Source organism: Pectinophora gossypiella, chromosome 2, assembly GCF_024362695.1.
Source record: "Pectinophora gossypiella chromosome 2, ilPecGoss1.1, whole genome shotgun sequence".
Taxonomy (NCBI): Eukaryota; Metazoa; Arthropoda; class Insecta; order Lepidoptera; family Gelechiidae; genus Pectinophora; species Pectinophora gossypiella.
In genome coordinates, this window is record NC_065405.1 from 5880208 (window position 1) to 5900972 (window position 20765).

General features: G+C 37.3%; 3 protein-coding genes across 3 annotated transcripts in view; 2 read left to right on the top strand and 1 right to left on the bottom strand.

Annotated features, from left to right (window-relative positions):
* The window catches only part of LOC126373168 (probable hydroxyacid-oxoacid transhydrogenase, mitochondrial), a 247904-nt gene that overhangs the window by 88885 nt on the left and 138254 nt on the right, over positions 1 to 20765 (bottom strand). The window lies entirely within an intron of this gene.
* Positions 11512 to 15840, top strand: LOC126373159 (leucine-rich repeat-containing G-protein coupled receptor 5-like). The gene is made up of 3 exons (XM_050019193.1): positions 11512 to 11677; positions 13487 to 13659; positions 14459 to 15840. The coding sequence occupies exons 1-3, from the start codon at positions 11668 to 11670 to the stop codon at positions 15758 to 15760; spliced, it is 1485 nt and encodes a 494-aa protein (XP_049875150.1). The 5' UTR covers positions 11512 to 11667; the 3' UTR covers positions 15761 to 15840.
* On the top strand, positions 16443 to 19921 carry LOC126373124 (insulin-like growth factor-binding protein complex acid labile subunit). The gene is made up of 4 exons (XM_050019146.1): positions 16443 to 16637; positions 17098 to 17160; positions 17453 to 17660; positions 17747 to 19921. The coding sequence occupies exons 3-4, from the start codon at positions 17475 to 17477 to the stop codon at positions 19808 to 19810; spliced, it is 2250 nt and encodes a 749-aa protein (XP_049875103.1). The 5' UTR covers positions 16443 to 16637; positions 17098 to 17160; positions 17453 to 17474; the 3' UTR covers positions 19811 to 19921.

A 20765-nucleotide genomic window follows, 5' to 3' on the forward strand; every position in this document is an offset into this window, starting at 1 on the left:
TGAACAAAGAACACTAAGCTCGCTAGCGCCAATAACAGAGGTCATATTTCCTTTTTTTTTTTTAAGTAAAACAGTAAAAAATATTTTTCCAGTCAGCACGTGTTAAGCACGTGTCGGTGGTGGGCGGATCTGCGCGCGGCTCATCCCCCACCTGTTGGTTATCCGGGCTGATCCGCCCCTGCGCGGATATTCCGGATCGGATATAGCCGGCTATGTACGGATATACTCGGCTCAATCCCACGCCACGCCTTGCCTAAGCACCGCCCAGACTGAAGAAATTTTCGCACCAATACTAACTTCATATTTTATATATTTTTCGTTTGTAAGTTAGCAGTAACGTTGTTTGATTTTTTTTCGGGCTGACTGAAAAATAGGTCACTGGTTGGTGAAGGAGTTGATACATTGTGTAATTAAAGTTTTTGTAATCATCTTGTAGTGACGAGAATTGAAAAAAGGATGTTCTGATGGTTCGAACATGCTGAGAGAATGAATGAAAGTAGAGTTACGACAAAGATTTATAATACTTACGGGTGTAAATGATAGGGTTGGAAGAGGAAGGTTTAGGCGTACGTACCGAGATCAGATCCAGGATGTTTAAAGAAAGTCAAGAGTAATCTGCCCGGCGAGTATGCATGAGGTCTTTGATGAGAGTCGAAGATGCTAAAGTAGTATATCAGGGTTGTAGTAAGTCGAATTCCGCATCCCTCCACATCACAGCTTTGTCTTGAACGGCATTTAAAGCCTAACCGGAAACTCAACAGTGTATACAATTAAGTGTATTTGAAACTACACTGTTCGGTTGAATTCTGATTTTCTCATAAACTTTATTTCTTAAACAATAGATTGACATTCGTGCTATAATACAAATTAACAGCTTTAAGTTCATACAATTAGCTACCAATACGTTTAACTTAAGGTAACATTCAATCAGACTCCCTCTTAGTACTAAATCGTCAAGGGTCTAAATGGACGCGAGTATAACCCCTTCTTACCTCTAAGACGTAGTTCGGCAGACGACAACTAACTCCTAATTGGCAAATCGAATTACAAAACGGGGAATCGAACCCCCGATCCTGCACTTAGCAGCATCGGATCCTTTTAACGGTTTAGTGGAGACGATCCCTTTTGCGAAACTATATTTGGCAATTAAGGGATATTGATGCTTTAGTGTAATTTGACCTTGTACTGGGTGAGGTGGTGGTATGGAAGGTACAGCCAGCACTATATTAATTGCAGTAAACTAAAGTTATATTATATACCTACAGCTTTATTATATAAGTTAGGTAATCCCACGAAGCTGATGTTTTATCCTAACGCGTTATGGATTCAAGCAATTATTATCATTTGTACAAGAAAGAAATAACACAACAACACATAACATAAGCTCACGACTATAATCTCACTTGGGTTATAATCTCACCCGCTGTCAGGTTGCAGGTACAGTCCCTGTAACTTGCCCCTTCCGTCCTGCATTGCCCGCCTCTGCAACCGTTGATGTATTCACCCGTATCCCTGGGCAAGACTTCTTTCTACGATATACCCCGTAGGTCTGGGTCCCTATCCGAACTCAGCCACCATCTCACTCCGGCCTACTGACTCCGGTTTACTGCAGTAAACAAATACATTCTTAAATTATTATTTTAATGCCCTTATAATTATTCCCTACTAAATATTACTACCAACCCGCAGCCCTCATCCTTATACTGTACCAGCACATATAGTGAGGATCAGACTTCAAAATGAACTTGCGGTGGAGTAGTGACCCGAAGTAGTTTAGTACAAGTTCTCCCGCCGCTGCCGGGTGGACACAAGATGTCAGAGAGCACTTTACTGCTCGATACTTCGAAATTAGCTCGCCACGACAACTTGCACCAAACTAATCGGAGATTTTAATTTAGTTGGCTTCTTGTACTTTACCTGTTTCGCTACCAAGTCTGTGATTAGGAGGTTACATAATTCTTCATAGATGTTAATAAAAATAGATTCTATTTCGTTGGTTGGAATAAATATTGCCTATCTAAAAAGCCTTTTTCAGATCTGCATTACAATCATACAAAGCCAGCGAGAATGAATGTCAACTTTTCACTTTAGATTTTACGGAGTGAAATAAAAATCCATGGTCAGTATTCAATACATGGTTACACCGTCTCGTATGGGAAAAACTTTGATTTCCTGTTTGTAAAATGCAATATGAATAAACCCGAAAAACAGGCATTAACATTTGACCTACAAATAAACCGCCAGTTAGTTTGGTGCTACCGACAGACCGCCTTGGTCATCGTGCGCCGGCCGTCTTTAGAGGCATTACCGAGAAATGCACTAATACCCCTTCGATACCGGGGAAAACTGTTAAGGGGCTGGTTAGAGGCTTTCTAAGACGCTGATATCATTAGTGCATTGTACCACTAACGTCCTATCATGCCATCCACAACCTGACTCACTCCCTGACAACATTTGCGCATCAAACTTCAACCTTACTCTTCGACGTTAGAAGGCACCCTGAGTACTTTAGCAGCAAATGTATGTTTGTCAAGTCATAGGCAAGTTTGCTTGAGACTGCCCACATGGAAGTGGTCATTATCATCCAAAGTGGACGCTTTTGAATATAGAACATTCGAGGCTTAATAATTCAATATGGCGGCTTCTTGGCCTTTCGAAAGCAGTAAGTAGTTTCAATGTTTACTATTATATACCTATTGATTCCATTTCAATTATTAATTCACTAGTGTCTGCTGACCATTATAATTTATAATAAAAATGAGATTTTGTGTTCTTTCTGCGGTGAAACAGTATTTTTTTCCCACTGTATGTGTATGTACACTGTATGGAAAAGCGTGTAACGTAGCTGTGTAGCAACCTGTTCGACGCGCAGCAATTTGGTAGATCTGGTTTATTGTAAATTGTGAAAAGTGTTATTAACATGAATAATTGAACAATCGGCAGGAGAACAGAAATCAGTGTAAGAAATAATCAACAAAACTTCAAACCAAAATTAAATATTTTCAAAAGTTATTGCGTAATCAGTGCAAGGACCATTCCAAGCGCGTACAGTCAACCGAATAAATATGGATCTTTGAAAGCGGCGGTCCTAATTGCCTGCAGATGGAGCGGCGCCAATTACACCACATTAGCTGCGCTGCCGACTGTACCGTAAATGTGGTTGGTGCTCGATACTTGCCGTATCAGACTCGTTAGATATCTGCTAATGACGTTTAAGCATCAACGATTTTGAGTTTACATTCTAATTTTCAGAATTCAAACCAAATAATATATTTTTACATTAAATAACGTCAGTTTTTTTAATTTGACATCTCATTTTAGATGGATCTCGATGGCAATCTTCACGCTAAAACGTGTAACTGTGCAATTCGTTATACCTTAGAAAGTATCAACGACTGCCGCGGGTGTAATTTCAAATAATTTTATTACAATTACATTATCCGGCTTTGCAATGTATTACCTATTGCAGTACATATAAAGCCATAAAAAACATATCGATCTAAGACTAAGTATTCAAGAATAACTTTTTAGTTACAACAGGAGAATAGTAATACAAATATTTTATGTTGAAGTAAATATACCCGCCGGTTGTACGAGGCCTTTGCCCAGCAGTGGGATTTATAACCTATTTATCACAAGTAACCACACGAGCAAAAGTAAAGCAGCAATGAATTTGGTAAGCGCACGATCAGGGCACATTAGCTCGGTGATAGTGGGGTCTTGATGGTGGAGTGAGACATACAGCCAACCTGTTAGGCCAACTGTTTACAAGCTTATGATTTTTTTTGTATTCCTACCCTTTGTTTTAGGGTAAAGGACTGACTTAGTTATGTTCGATCAAAACTTATAATCATTCTATAATGCTTTTATGCACCAAAATGCAAATTGGGTTATAGTTGTATTGAACTTTATTGAAGAACGGAAACCATTTTAATTTGCCGATATACCGTACTATCAGTCTTAATTAAGAATTGACACGTTATCACAAGATTTATACAAGAGTATAAAATGATTACTTACTTTATGAGAGTGATCTTTATATTTTTAGACTTATTGTAGCTTTAATTCAGTCGGTATTAATTACTTTGTTGCTTTTGACGTGACTTTATTCTACGCTTGTTTCAGATGATATTAAGTACTTGGCTGGAAAGAGACTGTGATCGTTATGATCAGAGAATTGTGTGAAAATGTTAGCCATTTGAACCGCTAATGTGTCCACCACTCTAATGTGCATCGTAGTTTATGCCGCGCGCGATAGTCGCCGCGACAGAGGTTATTCGTTGCGCTAATGTGCATCTCGTTTGCATTCTGCATTGCACTGCACCCGGCCAAACCGCACTCAATCTCCGTTTCGGATACTATATTCTTTACGGTTTTCTTAGTACGGTAGCACTGTGGTAGAGTAGGAGTCACTTACATAGAGTGGATGATAATCTAAATCCGACGTAAAATGTTTATGTAAAAAAAAAACATGAGAAATTTTGGAAAGCTTTCAAAATGCGAAACGTAATGTTATTTAAGTTCAGCAATATACTCGTATCGAGCAGTTCGTTTAAAAAAGAAAACTCACTTGATAAGTATGGCTGTTATTTTAAATTGAATTTGGAACACCTTATGTGTTAACGTAATATGTGAAATACGAAAGTTACTGCGCCGTAAAAATTCGAGTCTAAAATAAGACGAGAGGAGTGCGCGAGGCGAGGCGAGGGTAGCGCGCTCGCACTATTTTCATTTCGTGTAGTGCCACATTTAATTTTGTTGAAATTCTAACGTAGCTTTGCAAAAATGTCAACTTTATTCCGCCTCAGCCGGCGTCTTCGTTTCACTCCGATGCTTTGCTTCTTCATTTTCTGGAATGTTCCACAGTTTCGAGACGGGCTTTGAGAAACTATAACTTTATGAAAACTTACCGCAGCACCGAAGTAAGACGTGGCTTCTGGCAAAAATTTACCAACCCGTATTTAATTTTCGTTATGACTTCTTTCTTGTATAACGAGGAACAACTTGAAAGGGAAAAGTAACACTGAAATATGTTTGAGGTGACTTACATTTTACTCCAATGTCTAAGTATTTGGTAAGGTAGGTAAATGTACAGAACATCCGGTATTTATTAATTAATAGCATATCTATTTATTATAACTTTTAATTATTTTAGTTCCTAAACCTTGTCATCTCACACTGTCTCTAATTATGGTAAGAATTCCATTGGTTACCGTTGAAGTTATAAACCTACAATAAAATTGTTTTGCGATCGGGTTATGTATTATGGAGTTTATATGAATTTGTCAATTGGCACCAATATGTTGGAGTGATTCGCAGATTTGCCTCATAAGGCGTTCACTGGTCGAAGAAAATTCTACCAACATGCAAAACCTGTACCTATCCACAGAAAATTATACCTTTTCCAGACAATTTCCAGCCACAGTTACACAAAATAGATCGACTATCTGAAATTCATATTGAGAACGGATCGTATAAAGGTGGGTACACACTGTAAAAGGCTGAGCCCCCAGGGAGCTGAGAGAGCGATAGCACTCATCGAGGTATAAGCCTGTTTCCCGCCGGCGGGTTACCGATGCGACGTCGACTCAATGCTGTTTTATTCTGCCGCCATCAATACTTAAAATGCTTGTGAATGGTTTAGTGACGCGAGGTTATCCATGTCGATAAAGCTGAGCTAGTAATATCGTATTCCAAATTAATTATTTTTGTAGCCTGTGTTAGAGAACTAAATTTCAGTGATAAAATGCCCAAGTAAAAATATCGATACCTAACGGGATTCGTTGGTATTCTTAGTTATCTTTTACTGTGGAATATTCTGAAAAACTACCGATTTTCTTTCCATTTTTTACACGTTTGAGATAGTCGAGTTTTGTCCCGAAATATTAGTCGGTTTCCTAATAACCTACAAGGGGCCCTATGAAAAACAAGTTGTTTTTCAAATCTTCAAATTCTTTTTGCAAGATGTTATCCACTTTTAATATTTTTTTATAGATTTGCATTTGACCACAATCTTATCTGAAGAAACTTAAGTAAGTCAAGGAACAAAATATATTATATGTAAGTATCTGAGATACAATCAAATGATAGAAATAGAAATAGTTTATTATAAAAGGACGCCACACACAAAAACAAGACAATATAAAAAATCATTTAAAATTTTCACAAAACAATTACAAAGGTAGTATTACTTTTTTTTCCTTTTTTGATGTTCGTCGAAATGATCATAAGATGATGGTGATCTGGATTCTCCTAATAGAATAGGTATTCGTACAATGGTTTTGAAAATTATCGATAAAACATATCATTCCCGTGCCTAATATAAAAGGATTGACATTTGAAGTCGGAGCGGAGCAGTGGATTCAGATCGAGACAGAGCAGTATGGAAGTCTTTGGTAATGGCAAATATTGAGGATATTGGAGCAACGAGTCTCGCTCTTTGAAAGCTTTGATGCCAATCTTCTTGAGAGCCTGCATTTATTGAGCGTCTTAATGAAGATAATACAAACAACAGCAGATGACGGAATTAATTTTCGAGTAGGGAGAACAATTTTGATTTGATAGTCCTTTCTAATTGGGAGAAGTTCATTCAGTTTTGTAGGTACTTAGATATTTGTAAGGATGCTTGATGTCAACAAGTAAGACAAAATGAAAATAGAGTATTTGGTAGTGATTGTAAAGGCTTCGAAATTAAATTGTCTGCAATGAAAATAGGAGAATTATTTTTTTTATTAGGATATTACCTTATATTACACATTTGAATATAAATAGTACCCACATTCATGCACGATACAAAGACGATCTCCAGGCACACAAGCGGATCAATCATAATACACATCGCAAAAAACGTACTTACGAGAAAACAATCAAGATAAAAGATCAAGTGGTCAACATAGCAAATTGCTGTCATCTCGTTCCAAGGGTCAGCTTAACATATGAGGGGCAAATCCTTAGTGGGCACAAATAAATGCGGACCTTACATATCATATTTCCGTGATCCCGTATTAAGAGGGTCAGTATATCGGTCTCAGACAACTGCGTAATTCCTGTTCCGATCCCAATTGACATAAGACGAAGGTTTATTGTCTTTGTTTTGAATATGTTTGTATTAAGTATACTGTATGCCTGTAAGGGACATTTATTGACGACGTGAACTGCGGCTTAGTGTTCGATAGATTGTTAGAAATTAATATTTAATAACAGTTAAGTTCCAATAGATCTTAAGTATCATTTTCCACCTTTCAGTAAAATAAACAATCATAAAAAATCTCACCTCAAATTCAAACCTTAACAACGTAATGTAGTTATTTACAAGAAAATATATCTCAGCACGACAGAATCCCAAATCTTTAACAAAATAGCTCCCCGGAACACTTTAAGTCTAAGTAAGTGGCGTTCGGCGGCCAAAGATTTGGTGGACCGTCTCTAATGGGCCTTATCCTTATTTATAGAGCTCGCTGCCCAAACGAAATCGCCAAGATACAAATTTAAAGTTTGCTGCAAGTTTGCCGCGAATAAATGGCGCATAGATACTTCTGCCAGGTGTCAAGAATTTCGAGGAAGAAAATATTTTGTGAAGTACTTTGACAGTTTTGTAGAAACCAGACTTTCAATGCAATTACAGATGTAATTTTATCCATTTTCGACATTGCTTTTATTCTCAATCATCAAATATGACCTTTTATTCTCAACTTTCACATGATTATAGATTTCAAGACGGAAAGAAATCACGGCGTTGACGTCTTAATAGTGCCCAGCAAGCCTTTAAGCCAACTTCCAGAGATTTTAATCGAGGAAGCTTATCAAGAGAGTTTCAACTTCTACCCCCTCCCTAAACTTACCCCGAACATGTCGAGACAGGCACAAACAGGTTCAGACAGGCGTAACGAGTGGAACATGTCGCGTTTTTGCAATCTTGGCACCTGGGTTTAATCCCCAGCACTTAGGATTTGCAGACAGTGAAGACAAGTTGATGAGTTTAGCAGGCGTGTGGCGTTGCCAGATAATAAAAGAGGAAGCCACGGTTACGTATGGAGGTAGGTAGGTACGACATGGGCAATGCAATAAATACCTACACACTATGATATTCTGAGACATGTAAACATATTCCTTCTTCTTTCTTTTAAATTTCATTTTAAAAGTGGATGAAACTTCAATTCATTATTAAATTATCAATTAACATTAATTAATGTCACAAAAATATTATTATTATAAATTAATGTAGGCACCTATTGAAATATATTAGATTTTTATTTTTTTATATAAATGATCCGAGTTATTACGATGCAAAATTGTGTTAATTATTTACTGGCTACCACGGAATAGAAAAAAGAAGTTGGAAAGGCCCTTACGTGCATTTTGTATGAAAACCCCTGTCGCCGGTTCAACCCCACTCTCTTTTACTACTAATCCTGCAAACAGATAACTACGATAGCTCTACTGCTTCTCAAATTCCATAGCCACTTTACCGGCAATGTATATGTGATGGGCTGCAATTTTATCATTACTTTTCGTAAGATACTGTAAAAAATATCTCTCCTTCCGAGAAACTGTGAAAGACATACTTCAATACAAGGAACAAAAATAATATTACCGTCCAAAATTCTAGAATAAGTAAATTAAATTCATCTTTTTTGGGGTTATGTATACGTTTTTATAATAAAATACCAGACAGTATTTTGTAATGCTTACTTTAATGATTACCTAAATGATAAAAAAGCCTGCTATTGAATGTGTTTCTCTAGTTATTAAATAACTTGCAATGTATACCAATATTGATTTAAAGATGTGTTGCTCTTGTAGTTTCTTGTCATTTCTTCTTCTCAGCCATAAGACCTTGCGAAATGACGTAGATTCAAAAATGTTAAAATTGACCTTCAACAAGTTTATCTATAATAATTACGTTGAATAATTGATTCTGATTTGATTGCCGATGATATTTAGCCGATCATACTAATGTTTTTGGTTATCCTGTGATAAAGAGGGATCTCCTTGGATGTTAGTCGATATTTATTTATTTTTTTTGCCCTGCAGGTTATAATGCAAAAGACGACCTTTTAAAATACTATCGTGGAGCTCCGTGCGTCATAAAGTTTGCGGACGAGTGAAGAGCAAAGTTGAAGTATGAACTATTTGCTCATACTTGTATGGTGCACGTTTCGCGTTCAGTTGGCACATTCAAACTCTTTCTTCTATTCAGTGCTAACGGCCTCCGTGGTCCAGTGCTTGAGCGTTGGGCTTACGATCCGGAGGCTTCGGTTTCGAATCCCGGTGGGGACATATCACAAAAATCACTTTGTGATCCCTAGTTTGGTTAGGACATTACAGGCATGATCTCCTGATAAGATGATACGTGCTTCGGAAGGCACGTTAAGCCGTTGATCCCGTTTACTACTTACTGATGTAAGTATGTAGTCGTTACATGAGCCATGTCAGGGGGCTTTGGCGGCTCAGTTATTACTGACTCTGACACCAGGGTTGATGAGGTTGGTATTCCACCTCACAACCCAGACGATAAGAAGAAGAAGATTCCATGCCGGCTACAAATCCAACGTAAGACTATAAAATACAACAGCACTCCTCTGCAATCTTAGTCAATGTAGGATAGGTGTAACATTTACAATGAGAACAGCAACTTGATTCGTTATCAGTCCATAACTACTAAGGCATGTTAGTTTGATAACAAATAGCACATAAACCATTATCTAATCAACCACGTGCATGGTTTATATTAGGCCAAAAATAATCATTAAACTGCAAAAGTACCAAAAATGCAACAATTTAACAGTTTTGACGGTAAAAATGCAATGAATCACTAGGATTTTCGGGTTAAATAACAATATTTCTTTGCGTTGAACGATAAGTCGATACCTAATCAGTGATAAGAGTAGTGATAAAGGTATAGTCTAACCATCATAACCACCTATTTAGACAGGATGTTCAATATATATTAAGTACCTTACTATTTCTTGGAATATAATTTACACAATATATATTTTCTATTATTGGATAGTGAAGTGAGCGTGGGCTAAGCGGTGCAATGGGATGAAGAAAGATTTCTACGAGCAAAAACTTACTAATTAAAAGGAAAAGCGTAGGCAAAAACGTTATTCGATAGCAAGATAGAATTATACAAATATATAGATAGATAGGATGTCACAGTCCCACAGAATAAAAATATGATCCCGTATGAATATATTTTTTTGACGTGACTTATTGTAGATTTGCCGCAGATGGCATTAACTAGTTAGCCGAACAAATGGGGAGCGCTGAAGGCTCTCACCCGGTACAACGTTTAAGACAACAGGCCTGAGGGTGCCCAGTTGGGCGCGAACCTCGGCTCAGGGCGTCGTCTGAGAGGAAAAATATTTGAAAGAATTTATCGACGTGGGTCGATAACGATTAGCGCTGATTGAGGGAAATCGTCGATCACGCCGGCGGGGTCGGTATCCCCGTATTAATACTACTCGTAGTAACATACGACTTAGACTTTAGTTAGGTACTTACTAATAAAGTAATAGGCCAAAGAAGCGACCGAAACCACGCTGCTATAAAAAAGAGCTTACATTTCTATTGAACTCACTTGACCTATGGTAAGTATACGTAATTGATTCTAACAAATGTATTCTAAATGTGAGGAGTTTGTTTGTGGAACTTAAGAGTAAAAGAATAGGACAGGATGGATTGAAAATGATTTAACTCAATACTAAGGTACACCACCCACTACACCACGGGAGTAGTGTAGGCCACTCATTACACAGGTACTTCATTACTAATTTAAGAGTCACGCTTTTGTCAGTGTAACATTCTGCATGCTACTTTTTAGGGGAAAATAGAACAGTGGTTTCCCTCATGCCTTCCGCCCCGCAGTACTCTGACTGACGCGTGTGGGATGGCGCCCAGAGTATTTGTCTGTCCTTCACCTCTGAATAGTACTGACAGCTACTGCTGCCCTCTATCAGGTTCCACGTTACACGCTGTGACTTGCTCTCTCCGTCCTGCATTGCCGTACCGATGGCTTCCATCTCCGCATCTGCAATCGTTGAGGTCTTCACATATCTGAGCAGTCATGTTATCAATTCAACATAATTATCGTGTATATACAAGAAAACCCGCAAGAGTACGAGTAGAAGCTAGTAGTTTGTATATATTTGAAACGTGCAAATTAAGACCTTTCATTTGATACCCAACACACTACCATACGATTTTTTTTTACTTCACTTTATGTCCTTTAGAGGGCGCCACACTTAATTCAGCGTGACGTCACGTTGCCTATAACCACCGGACAATCAAGACGCGTCTAGCGACACCTCATTTTTTAAATTCTAACAGGTAGTTTAGAAGTTAGGATGGAACAGACATACACATATATATACAATAATATACATATATATGTATATAAATACATATATGTATTTCCATTTATTTAAAGCGCTCAGTCGGGTAAAAACGACATAGAAATACGAACACCATTTGTGCAAGATAATCTTGAAGAACCCCCACTATCTGTGACGCGCGTTATCATCTCCATTGCCAAATTAGCCATCAACAAATGTGGTCGGAAAATGTGTCACTTCACCTGTAAAATAACCAGATCAGCGATACTAACTGGATACTAAAGTGAATAGAAATCATTGTGTGGAAACATGTGATTGAAAAACAGTTCCAATGAGAGTCGGTAAGTGGAGAAACATTGTTTTGTTTCAATAACCTTGTTTTTCATTATCAGAAAACACAAAAAAGTGTTTGTAAATTGTTTTTTTATCCAGTGAAAATTAATTTTCGATAACTAGACTGACGTTATTTCAACATAATTTTATATTCAAAAAACACACACACATTATCTACACTATAAGGATTTCATAACACTCATGTGGTATTTTCTTTTATTATACATTTATACATCACATTCAAAAAATACATAAACAAAGTTTGTACTAAAAATTTGAAGAGAATCTTGATTAGAAAGTACTTATATTGAGTCTTTCATAATATATCAGTGGTCGAAGTAAAACGTTATGTACACTTTCGTTTTTTAATCTGTTACAGAACAACATTTTGCAAACATTTCTCGTGAGTCTATTTACCACCAAACGACTTCCAAAATCACGAAATACTCCTGATATAAAAGTCATAGCAACAAACAGTCTGTAAAATTCTGCAGTGCATATTTTTCCCCGATAAATTATTTAGATCTAGTGACCAGTGGCTTTAAGTAAATTAAGATTTGTATGGTCCCTCCAAAAAACTATTACAAACATGAATTACTTTAGGTATGTTTTTCACTGAAAGTTATAAGTACATAGATTACTAGATAGATGTACTTTCCTTCAGTAGGCAGTGAATGTTGGTGATAACGATATAATGGTAAAAGATAAACCTAGAAATGGAAACAAACGGTGAAAATAATAACTATAATAGTGTAGGGGAAGAGTCGTTCGTTATATTCACCAAAATGTTTATTTAGCTTTTTTTGGCGTGACTTGTTGTAAATTTGCCGCAGATGGCATTAACTACTTGGCCGGAATATCTTTAGCTAACGCCCTACTTAGTAAGAACTGTACCTAATCGTGAAACACTGTTAAAACCTTTTATCTTTTATCGTCTTTAACCAACAAAAGGGTTTCGTTGTATAATGTAAGTAACGCACCTTTTCAAAGAATAAGCAGTGATGCATTGTGTTTAACAGCTTACATACATACATACATACATAAACAGCCTATACACGTCCCACTGCTGGGCAAAGGCCTCCCCTCAATCAACCGGAGGGGGTATGGAGCATACTCCACTACGCCGATCCCTTAGTTGGTGGGGTTAACAGCTTATTAGTTGTAAATGCTGTACTCCTCCCTTTTCCCTTTTGGAAGTAGGGATCGATTCCTTTTGAGGAGGATAAACTTATTTAATTGTTTTTTATTTAATATTATAGTCAATGAATCAAAAATATCCGCAAACAATGCATAAGTTCCATCACATATAATAAATCAATTAACAAAGCTATCACTCAATCATGGATTACTGTCATAATTTGCTGTTCAATAAAACCCACTTGCCTACTAAACTTTTGAATATGTCTTCGAAAAATATGATATTTGAGAAAATAGGCTTACCGATACGGTAACTCAAATCTTACTTCCTTCAAAATTAAAAACAAAATGAAATTGACCTGTACCTCCGGTCCGTGACTCGTGGCCCGAGGTCCGTGTTGCTCTATGACCTGTACATATTTGGATACTTATGACACAGGTACATAGTATTGAAATGGTAATGACACCTAAACGCGTTTTTATAAGAAGAGACAGGTGTTTTGAAACGTTTCATTTACTATTTTTAACTTATTTCCGAATTTAAAAAAACACCCACCTTTTTCCACACAGCTTGCGTTTCTTAATTATTATTTTTACGTTTAGACGTTAAGTAAAATATAACTTTCCCTATTCTTGGTAACCTAAAGCTAGCCTAACATCCTGGTTCAATATACTTCCAGATGTGTTACTTCCGCTGATGGTATGGTTGCCAGCAGTGCTATCGGGCGTGGTGCGGCTGGAGGACTACCAGGTGGATGACCAGCCCTGCATCAGCTACACAATCGACGGCCTCCGCCACGTCGATTGCTCTGACAGAGGGATCAGTGAACTCCCTCAGGAACTCGACTATGATGTACGTTGCTGAAATGATACAAATATTACATTAAAATCAAGTTCATATCACGATGTATACCTATCATGATGGGCAACACAATCGTCAATAAAACAACCTAATACATAAATTGGTTCTGATTCCAGTAAACACCGTCTAATTTTATTTTAAGTTTTTTGTTATACTTACCTGTCATTTTATTATCCACAAAAAAAGGGACTGGTAATCGACAGGCATAAAATTTATGGAACACACGTCAATTTTAGGCAGAAATTCATACAGCCCTCTTAAAATTTCGATCGACCAATAACCCGACAGAATTAAGTTGACTGCACAAGTTTAACGGGTTGCTAATCAGCGAGATGCCTTTTTTATTCGCCTGGGTTATTCATTCATTTTAAAATTAACAGTTGTCAATATTCCGTCCCTTTCCTTTTCGGCGGATAAGAAAATGACAGGTACAACTTAAAATAAAATTAGGAGGTGTCTGCAAGAATCGGGGCCAATATGTATATATTTATTATTTTATTATTATTATTTAATAATAAATAATTAAAAATAAATAAGTCAGAATTTTCTGCACTGAAGCAGTAACAAAAAGTCATTCCAAACACTAAGAAGTAATTTATATGCAAAATCGGTAAACTCGAATTCCGACGAAATAATTTGTAAAGGGCTTTCTAAAATCATAATCATAATATTGTCATATTCTAAAAACTTTCTTCAAAGCTATAGTAACAAGGTTTAATTTTATAAATTTAATATATACTAGGTACTTACTAACTAGCTACTTATTATACTTACTTATTTATTTTTCCAGGCGCAAGTACTGGACTTGTCAAATAACAACTTCGCTACATTTCCACCACAGCTAGAAAAATTCACTCGACTACAAAAATTGGATTTATCAAGCAATATATTAGCGCAACCCATGCCTTTCTACTTCGAACACTGGCAACATCTGCGCACTGTTAACTTATCAAACAATAACTACGAGATTTGGTTTGGCAGCTTGCGAACCAGCAGTATTAAAGTATTGGACCTGTCCAAGAACAAAATCAATACCATTGACGCGGCAGCTCTTAGTGGAATGCCGAATTTGTCACATCTCGACCTATCTGAAAACAGAATCTACGACTTGCCGATGAAAATGTTCACCGCCGCTAACAACTTGGACAATCTCATTTTATCCAGAAATTACTTTTCCGACGTTCCGAAATTTCAATCTACTTCGCTGAGAAGCCTACATCTGAGCAGCTGTCAGATATCAAACTTGAACGTCGACTCACTCCAGGGAATGAATTCGCTGTTGGCAATTGATCTCTCTATCAACCAGATTGAACGGGTCCCGGACAATCTTGCCTCGAATACATTACAAGAGTTAGATTTGAGTTACAACGAAATTGGTTCATTGACAGATGATACCTTCTCGTCATTACCACATTTAGCGGTACTGAATTTGAGAGGGAATGAATTTAGAGAAGTTTGGCCGACTTCGTACTTCGCCTCAAACCCGTTTTTGAGGGAAGTTCACGTGAAAGGTAATCGATGGAGCTGCGACGGCTTCAGCGTCAATCTTCTCTTAACATATGAGTATTTAGCACCGAAAGTGGTGGATGAAAGATCACTTATTTGCTATACGCCGTCGAATGTGACTCAAATGAGCTGGCAGCAGGCATATATTCAGACGTGGCATGCTACGGATTCTCCTGAATCGTACACTGTGATGGCAGTAATGATAGGTATTATTATAGGGATTGTAGTGACGTCTTGTGTGTGTAGGTGTTTGATGGCGTTGAATCGGTCAGACCCGCCAGCGACGAATGGAGAGACTACGGTGCTGAATGCCAACAGCAACGCGCTGCAGCCGCGAGCTGAGAGCGTGGAAATACGAGTGCCTTTGCGCGAGGAGGATTTGCCTCCGACCTACGACGAAGCGCTGCTGATGCCGCGACTTAACTCCTTTCACTCTTTACCTGACTTTGTCGACGAAGAGCTCGATGAGCCTACCCGTCATTACCGCAGGTCAAGGTCAATTGGTGACCTCACAGAACACAGGCCACGAACCAGTGACCGACGGTCTGTGAGAAGAACCCGTATGGTGGAAATATACATAAATTAAGTTGAAGGACAATAAAGACATTATAAAAAGTGCTTGTTATTTAAGAGTGGTTATATTAATTAAATAGTATTTAGGATTGTAAGAAAATAAATCTAAGTCTTGTAAAGTATGCCTTTTCATTTTTATAGAAATCTTACAAGCTGCATGGTAATAAAATAACAAGTAGCGACATCTAGTTGAACTTTTTGTAAACAAAACAAGAAGAATGAAGTCAGTGGTAGGTACTGGGTCATAAAGTTCTAAGTAGAACTATAAGATGGCGCTATTATTTCATACCATAAAATAAGTAGAGATGGCACTGATCAGAAATGCTTAAAAACTTTTAAAATCAGAATTTACATTACATTATTTTATAAGAATTATAATGTTTTGGGATTTAAAGAAATACAAAGTAATAATCTTATATAAACTTCATCTATCAGAGTATTGAATCGTCATGTACAACTTAAATATTGTTGTAATCATAAAAAAATAAACCGAATAAAATATCTACAATTGTAGGTAGCTATGTAAGTAGTTTTACCTGATATAATATTGAAGTTCACGGAAGCCCTTACGGTGCTAACAGCCATTAAGCCATCAATTACCCGTAGAGATACACTGACTTTCGCCATCCCTTATCTAGATAACAATGATACAGATAACACGTCACCTTCTATTTGGATCATACAATGTAATCAGACGGACGCGTGCGCACGGTTAAGAAAAAAATATAAAAACTGCTATTTTATATCAATTCTAAAATTAAATAAATAAATAAATAAATAATAATAAATTCTAGCAAAACTTTTATATCTGTGCGTGTTTATAAAGTGACAAGATAATGTGTTATGTTTATCAAGTGATTGCAAGAACTCAGCATTGGGACTGCTGATGAGTATGTATTATTGTATATCTATCTACAAGTTTATCGCAAATTTTATATATCCATCAATTGCATTATATTCATTTATGAACTGTACAGGTAAAGTTTCTTAGTATTATGCACAGAAAAAGTCGTATTTACAATTTAGCCGCTTTTGCAGTTCGTCTCGTAATTAAACTAATAGATTTTCTTTACATCGAATATGAGCCTTGCAGACAAGCATAAAGAGCCTTTTAGCAGTGAAAATGGAGTAGGTAATAACTTTGTGACTAGAGTCATAATTATTTCTTATTTAGTCGTTTCAGTACTGGACAATACAATTTTATTTAGGAATTTAGTATCACCCCCTATCAATTACTTGTCATGACATGATTCAGTGCAGAAGTTACTACTTTTCCCGTAATTAGATAAAGTGGAAGTGAGTCATCGCCGACCAGAGGAACATTTTCGAGTTGTTTTTATTGATTTACAGAAACCAATGTGAACACGCCCCAGCTATGCAGGTTATAAGCTTACTCCATGGTTTTGATAACAGGTGAGAATACTGAGCATCTAGGTACGCAAGCGACCCAAATTAAAAGTAGGTGTACCACAACCTACACCTTTATCAATAGCGATAACAAAGATAAAATTGTTGTATGTTCTGTTAGTGCTTACATATTACGTGCCATTGAGGGGTCTTTTTGTAACCTTAAAGGCTGCCCCGACTACTTTTTTGTAATGAAATCGTACGTGACGAGAAACTCAAAGGTTCAACATTAGCAGGTGTCTTGTACGCTTAAGGATTTCAATAAGCATTTGACATAAATACTTATTAATAATTTCAGGTAGTAATGAAAGGTCGACGTGATGATTCGCCTCAGGACAACCTCGAGTGTCTTACTCCTAATGGTGGTAGCAAGAGCGCAAGTATTGGACTTTGAAGATCACAACTCGAACGACTTGTGTTTCACATGCGCCTGCAGTGCTGACGGATCTAATGTAGATTGTTCACTAAGAGACCTTACTGATATACCAGATGGGTTTAGTGAAAAGGTAAATACATTCAGTTTTAACGAAGGTACGAAAAGAAAAGTAATAATCTATGTAATGCTTACCCACTTTCAACCTTTCCGTTTCAGGTAAAGAAGCTCAACCTGTCGACTAATGAAATCTCTGTATTTCCCAAGGAACTGATCAGGTTTCACAACTTAGTGTCATTAGATTTGAGTGGCAACAGGCTGACTGAGTTGCCAGAAGATGCTCTGCAAAACCTGACAGCATTGGAAATATTAAACTTGTCCAGAAACAGTTTTGATACTTGGCTACATTTAAATCCCAACGATGTACTTCAACCAGCGACGAATTTAAAAATATTGGATTTATCCAACAATAAGTTCCAGACGATGGGAAATTTAGCAAATCAGGAGCTCCTAATCAGCCCATCCCTTGAAACCTTAATACTGGATGGCTGTAAGATACAATCAATTCATGGGAGATCACCACTGAGTGGCCTTATTAATATCAGAGTGTTCAAAGTTAACCACAACCCATTGATACGGATTCAGAATTTGATATCACCGACTTTGAAAAGTCTATATGCCAGCAATTGCGAGCTTAGCACTATTTACCATAACGAACTGTCATTTTTACCAGTACTAAGTTATCTAAAACTGTCACATAACTATCGCTTGGAGCTATTTTCTTCATCAAAAACTTTATATTCAAACTCACTGAGATATCTAGACATATCATATTGTAACATCCTGAAGCCCAGTATCCAAGGCTTCCCAAATCTTCGCAAAGCATTAATTAATCACAACATGATTAGATATTTAGAGAGCAACGAATTTCTTAACAACACGAAGTTAGAATATTTAGATTTATCATACAACAACATTGGTTCCTTAAAGAGTGATACTTTTAGAGGACTAACCATGTTAAAACATCTAGACCTATCATGGAATGAAATTGCCGAAATACCTGAGGATAGCCTTCTACAGATGCCATCGCTGACTCAAATTAAATTATCGAGGAATTATATAACAAAACTAGGTCACTTAAAATCCACTTCATTGAATATTATTGATTTGAGTTCGTGTGAAATTAATGTGATTGGGACGGATTCATTGGAAGGATTGCCATCTCTTATAGATATAGATTTATCTCACAATCTTTTGTCATACATTCCCGAAAGTATATCCTCTAATACACTAAAATTTGTAAATTTCAATTACAACAGAATAAGCACGATTAACAATGCTACGTTTTTCATGTTACCCCGCCTGACTTCCTTAAGTGTTGTCGGAAACAGATTCACAACTATTTGGCGCCGGTCATATTTTGAATCTAATCCGTATTTAGAAAGACTAGACTTATCTGACAACATGTGGCGTTGCGATTGCACAGATGTGGACATGTTGGACTTTTTTGAATTTGTCACTCTAGAACCAAACAAAAAAGAAGAGTCGTACAACCTTATTTGCAACAGTCCAATCAATGTCATTGGGCAGACCTGGCTAGAAGCATGCTATTTTGTTTGGAATCCGTCTGATAGAGCACCTGACCCTAATAACCTAATGTGGTTTATTATCGCTATGATCGTAGGTTTATCTTTAACTCTTGTGTTAGTTAATACCATACGAGCTTCGATGAAGCGGCGTTTAGCAGCAATACAAGCCGAGAGAGAGAGGCAAGTAGAAGAAGCTAGAGAAAGATTGAGACAGCTAAGATTACAGGCTGAACAACAGGCCTTAGTCAACGCGCCTGATCCACGAGATTTGATATCACCACCTTCGTACGACGAAGCTCTCTCCATGCCAAAACTGAATACCTCATGCCACTCCCTCAACGAGACTGGTTCTAGTAGAAGTAGAAAGAAAAGGGGGCGACGAAAAACCAAATCAAGTGGAGATTTGCTGGAGGAGACAGAAAGGAATGGTGATGTGCGTGTAGTAGATGATATAGAGATGACAGAAACGTCTGATGATAATAGAAGAAGAAGACGACGGAGACGAAATAGAAGATTTGGCAGTCATGAAATAGCGGAGTTGGATGAATCTCCAGGAGCCCGTCGCAGACGCATGTCGGAGTACGAGCCCGGAGACAGCACCGCAGTGGAGGTGGAAGCAGAACTGGAGAGGCCACTCCGTCCGCGACAACGAAGGTATTCTAGTGATGATGAACCGAGAGAAAGTGATTTCTAGGACTATTTTTTATGAACATTATTTTTACAGAGAAATTGTACCTATTATTGTTGTGTAGTGTAGAGAATGATTTTGATTATTTTATTGTAAGTAAATAGGCTTTTTAATATATGTTAATATGCTTGTTAATTTCATTTTAATCTGTGTATAATACAGATTTCCGTAAGGGTTCAGGTATTAACATCTTTGAGGACTAATTTGGGATGGTTACTAGACCGTTTTCTACAAATAATCCATCACATTTTGACTAGAATCGAATTTGGGGAGTTGTTGTTAACGCAACAATTCTTTCGAGCAAGTATATTTGTGCATTTCTTTTTTACTCCTAGTTTTGCCTCAGATGGCATTAAGTACTTGGCTGGACAAATGGAGAGCGCTAAGGGCTCTCACATGGCATAAAAATTAAGACCACAGGCCTGAGTTACGTTTGAGAGATTCGCTTCCAAGTGTGGGATAGCTATAAGTGCTGTATGAAAGCGTTGACCATAATGGCGGAATCGATATGCCTTTTTGAAAAATCAATTCGGTTATGAAAACCTCGCTCACACAATTGTTTCAATCCAGGTCAAAATTTGTGGGCGCAATTTTTACCCGAAATGAAATTATAATTATGACATCGAAGTTTTGTTGAAGAAAATCAGATCAAAAAGATTTTTTTTTAAAAGGCCCTTACGTGGCGTCCTTTATAAGGCGACGATATAGGGGTTCTGAATATTGTCTGTCCCTATAATAATAATGTAGAGTGATACTTATTATGTCCTTCGGGCGATATTTACCGGCCAGTACCGAACCCCCAACTACCAGGGGATTATACATGGAACGTTCGCACGCGTCCGCATACTTTAGACTAGTGAATTTAATATACCTAAGCAAGTAAGTAATGACAAGTCATGTCTACAAGGTTAATACGTCGACTATAGGTTAATGTCACTGGATGACGCGAATAACTCGTAAA

Bases quoted from the DNA above. Each gene is read 5' to 3' on its own strand.
- LOC126373159 (XM_050019193.1), top strand. The intron at 13,660-14,458 runs GTACGTTGCTGA...TTATTTTTCCAG, and splicing joins CTCAGGAACTCGACTATGAT to GCGCAAGTACTGGACTTGTC.
- LOC126373124 (XM_050019146.1), top strand. From the start codon at position 17,475: ATGATTCGCCTCAGGACAACCTCGAGTGTCTTACTCCTAATGGTGGTA. The intron at 17,661-17,746 runs GTAAATACATTC...TTTCCGTTTCAG, and splicing joins CAGATGGGTTTAGTGAAAAG to GTAAAGAAGCTCAACCTGTC.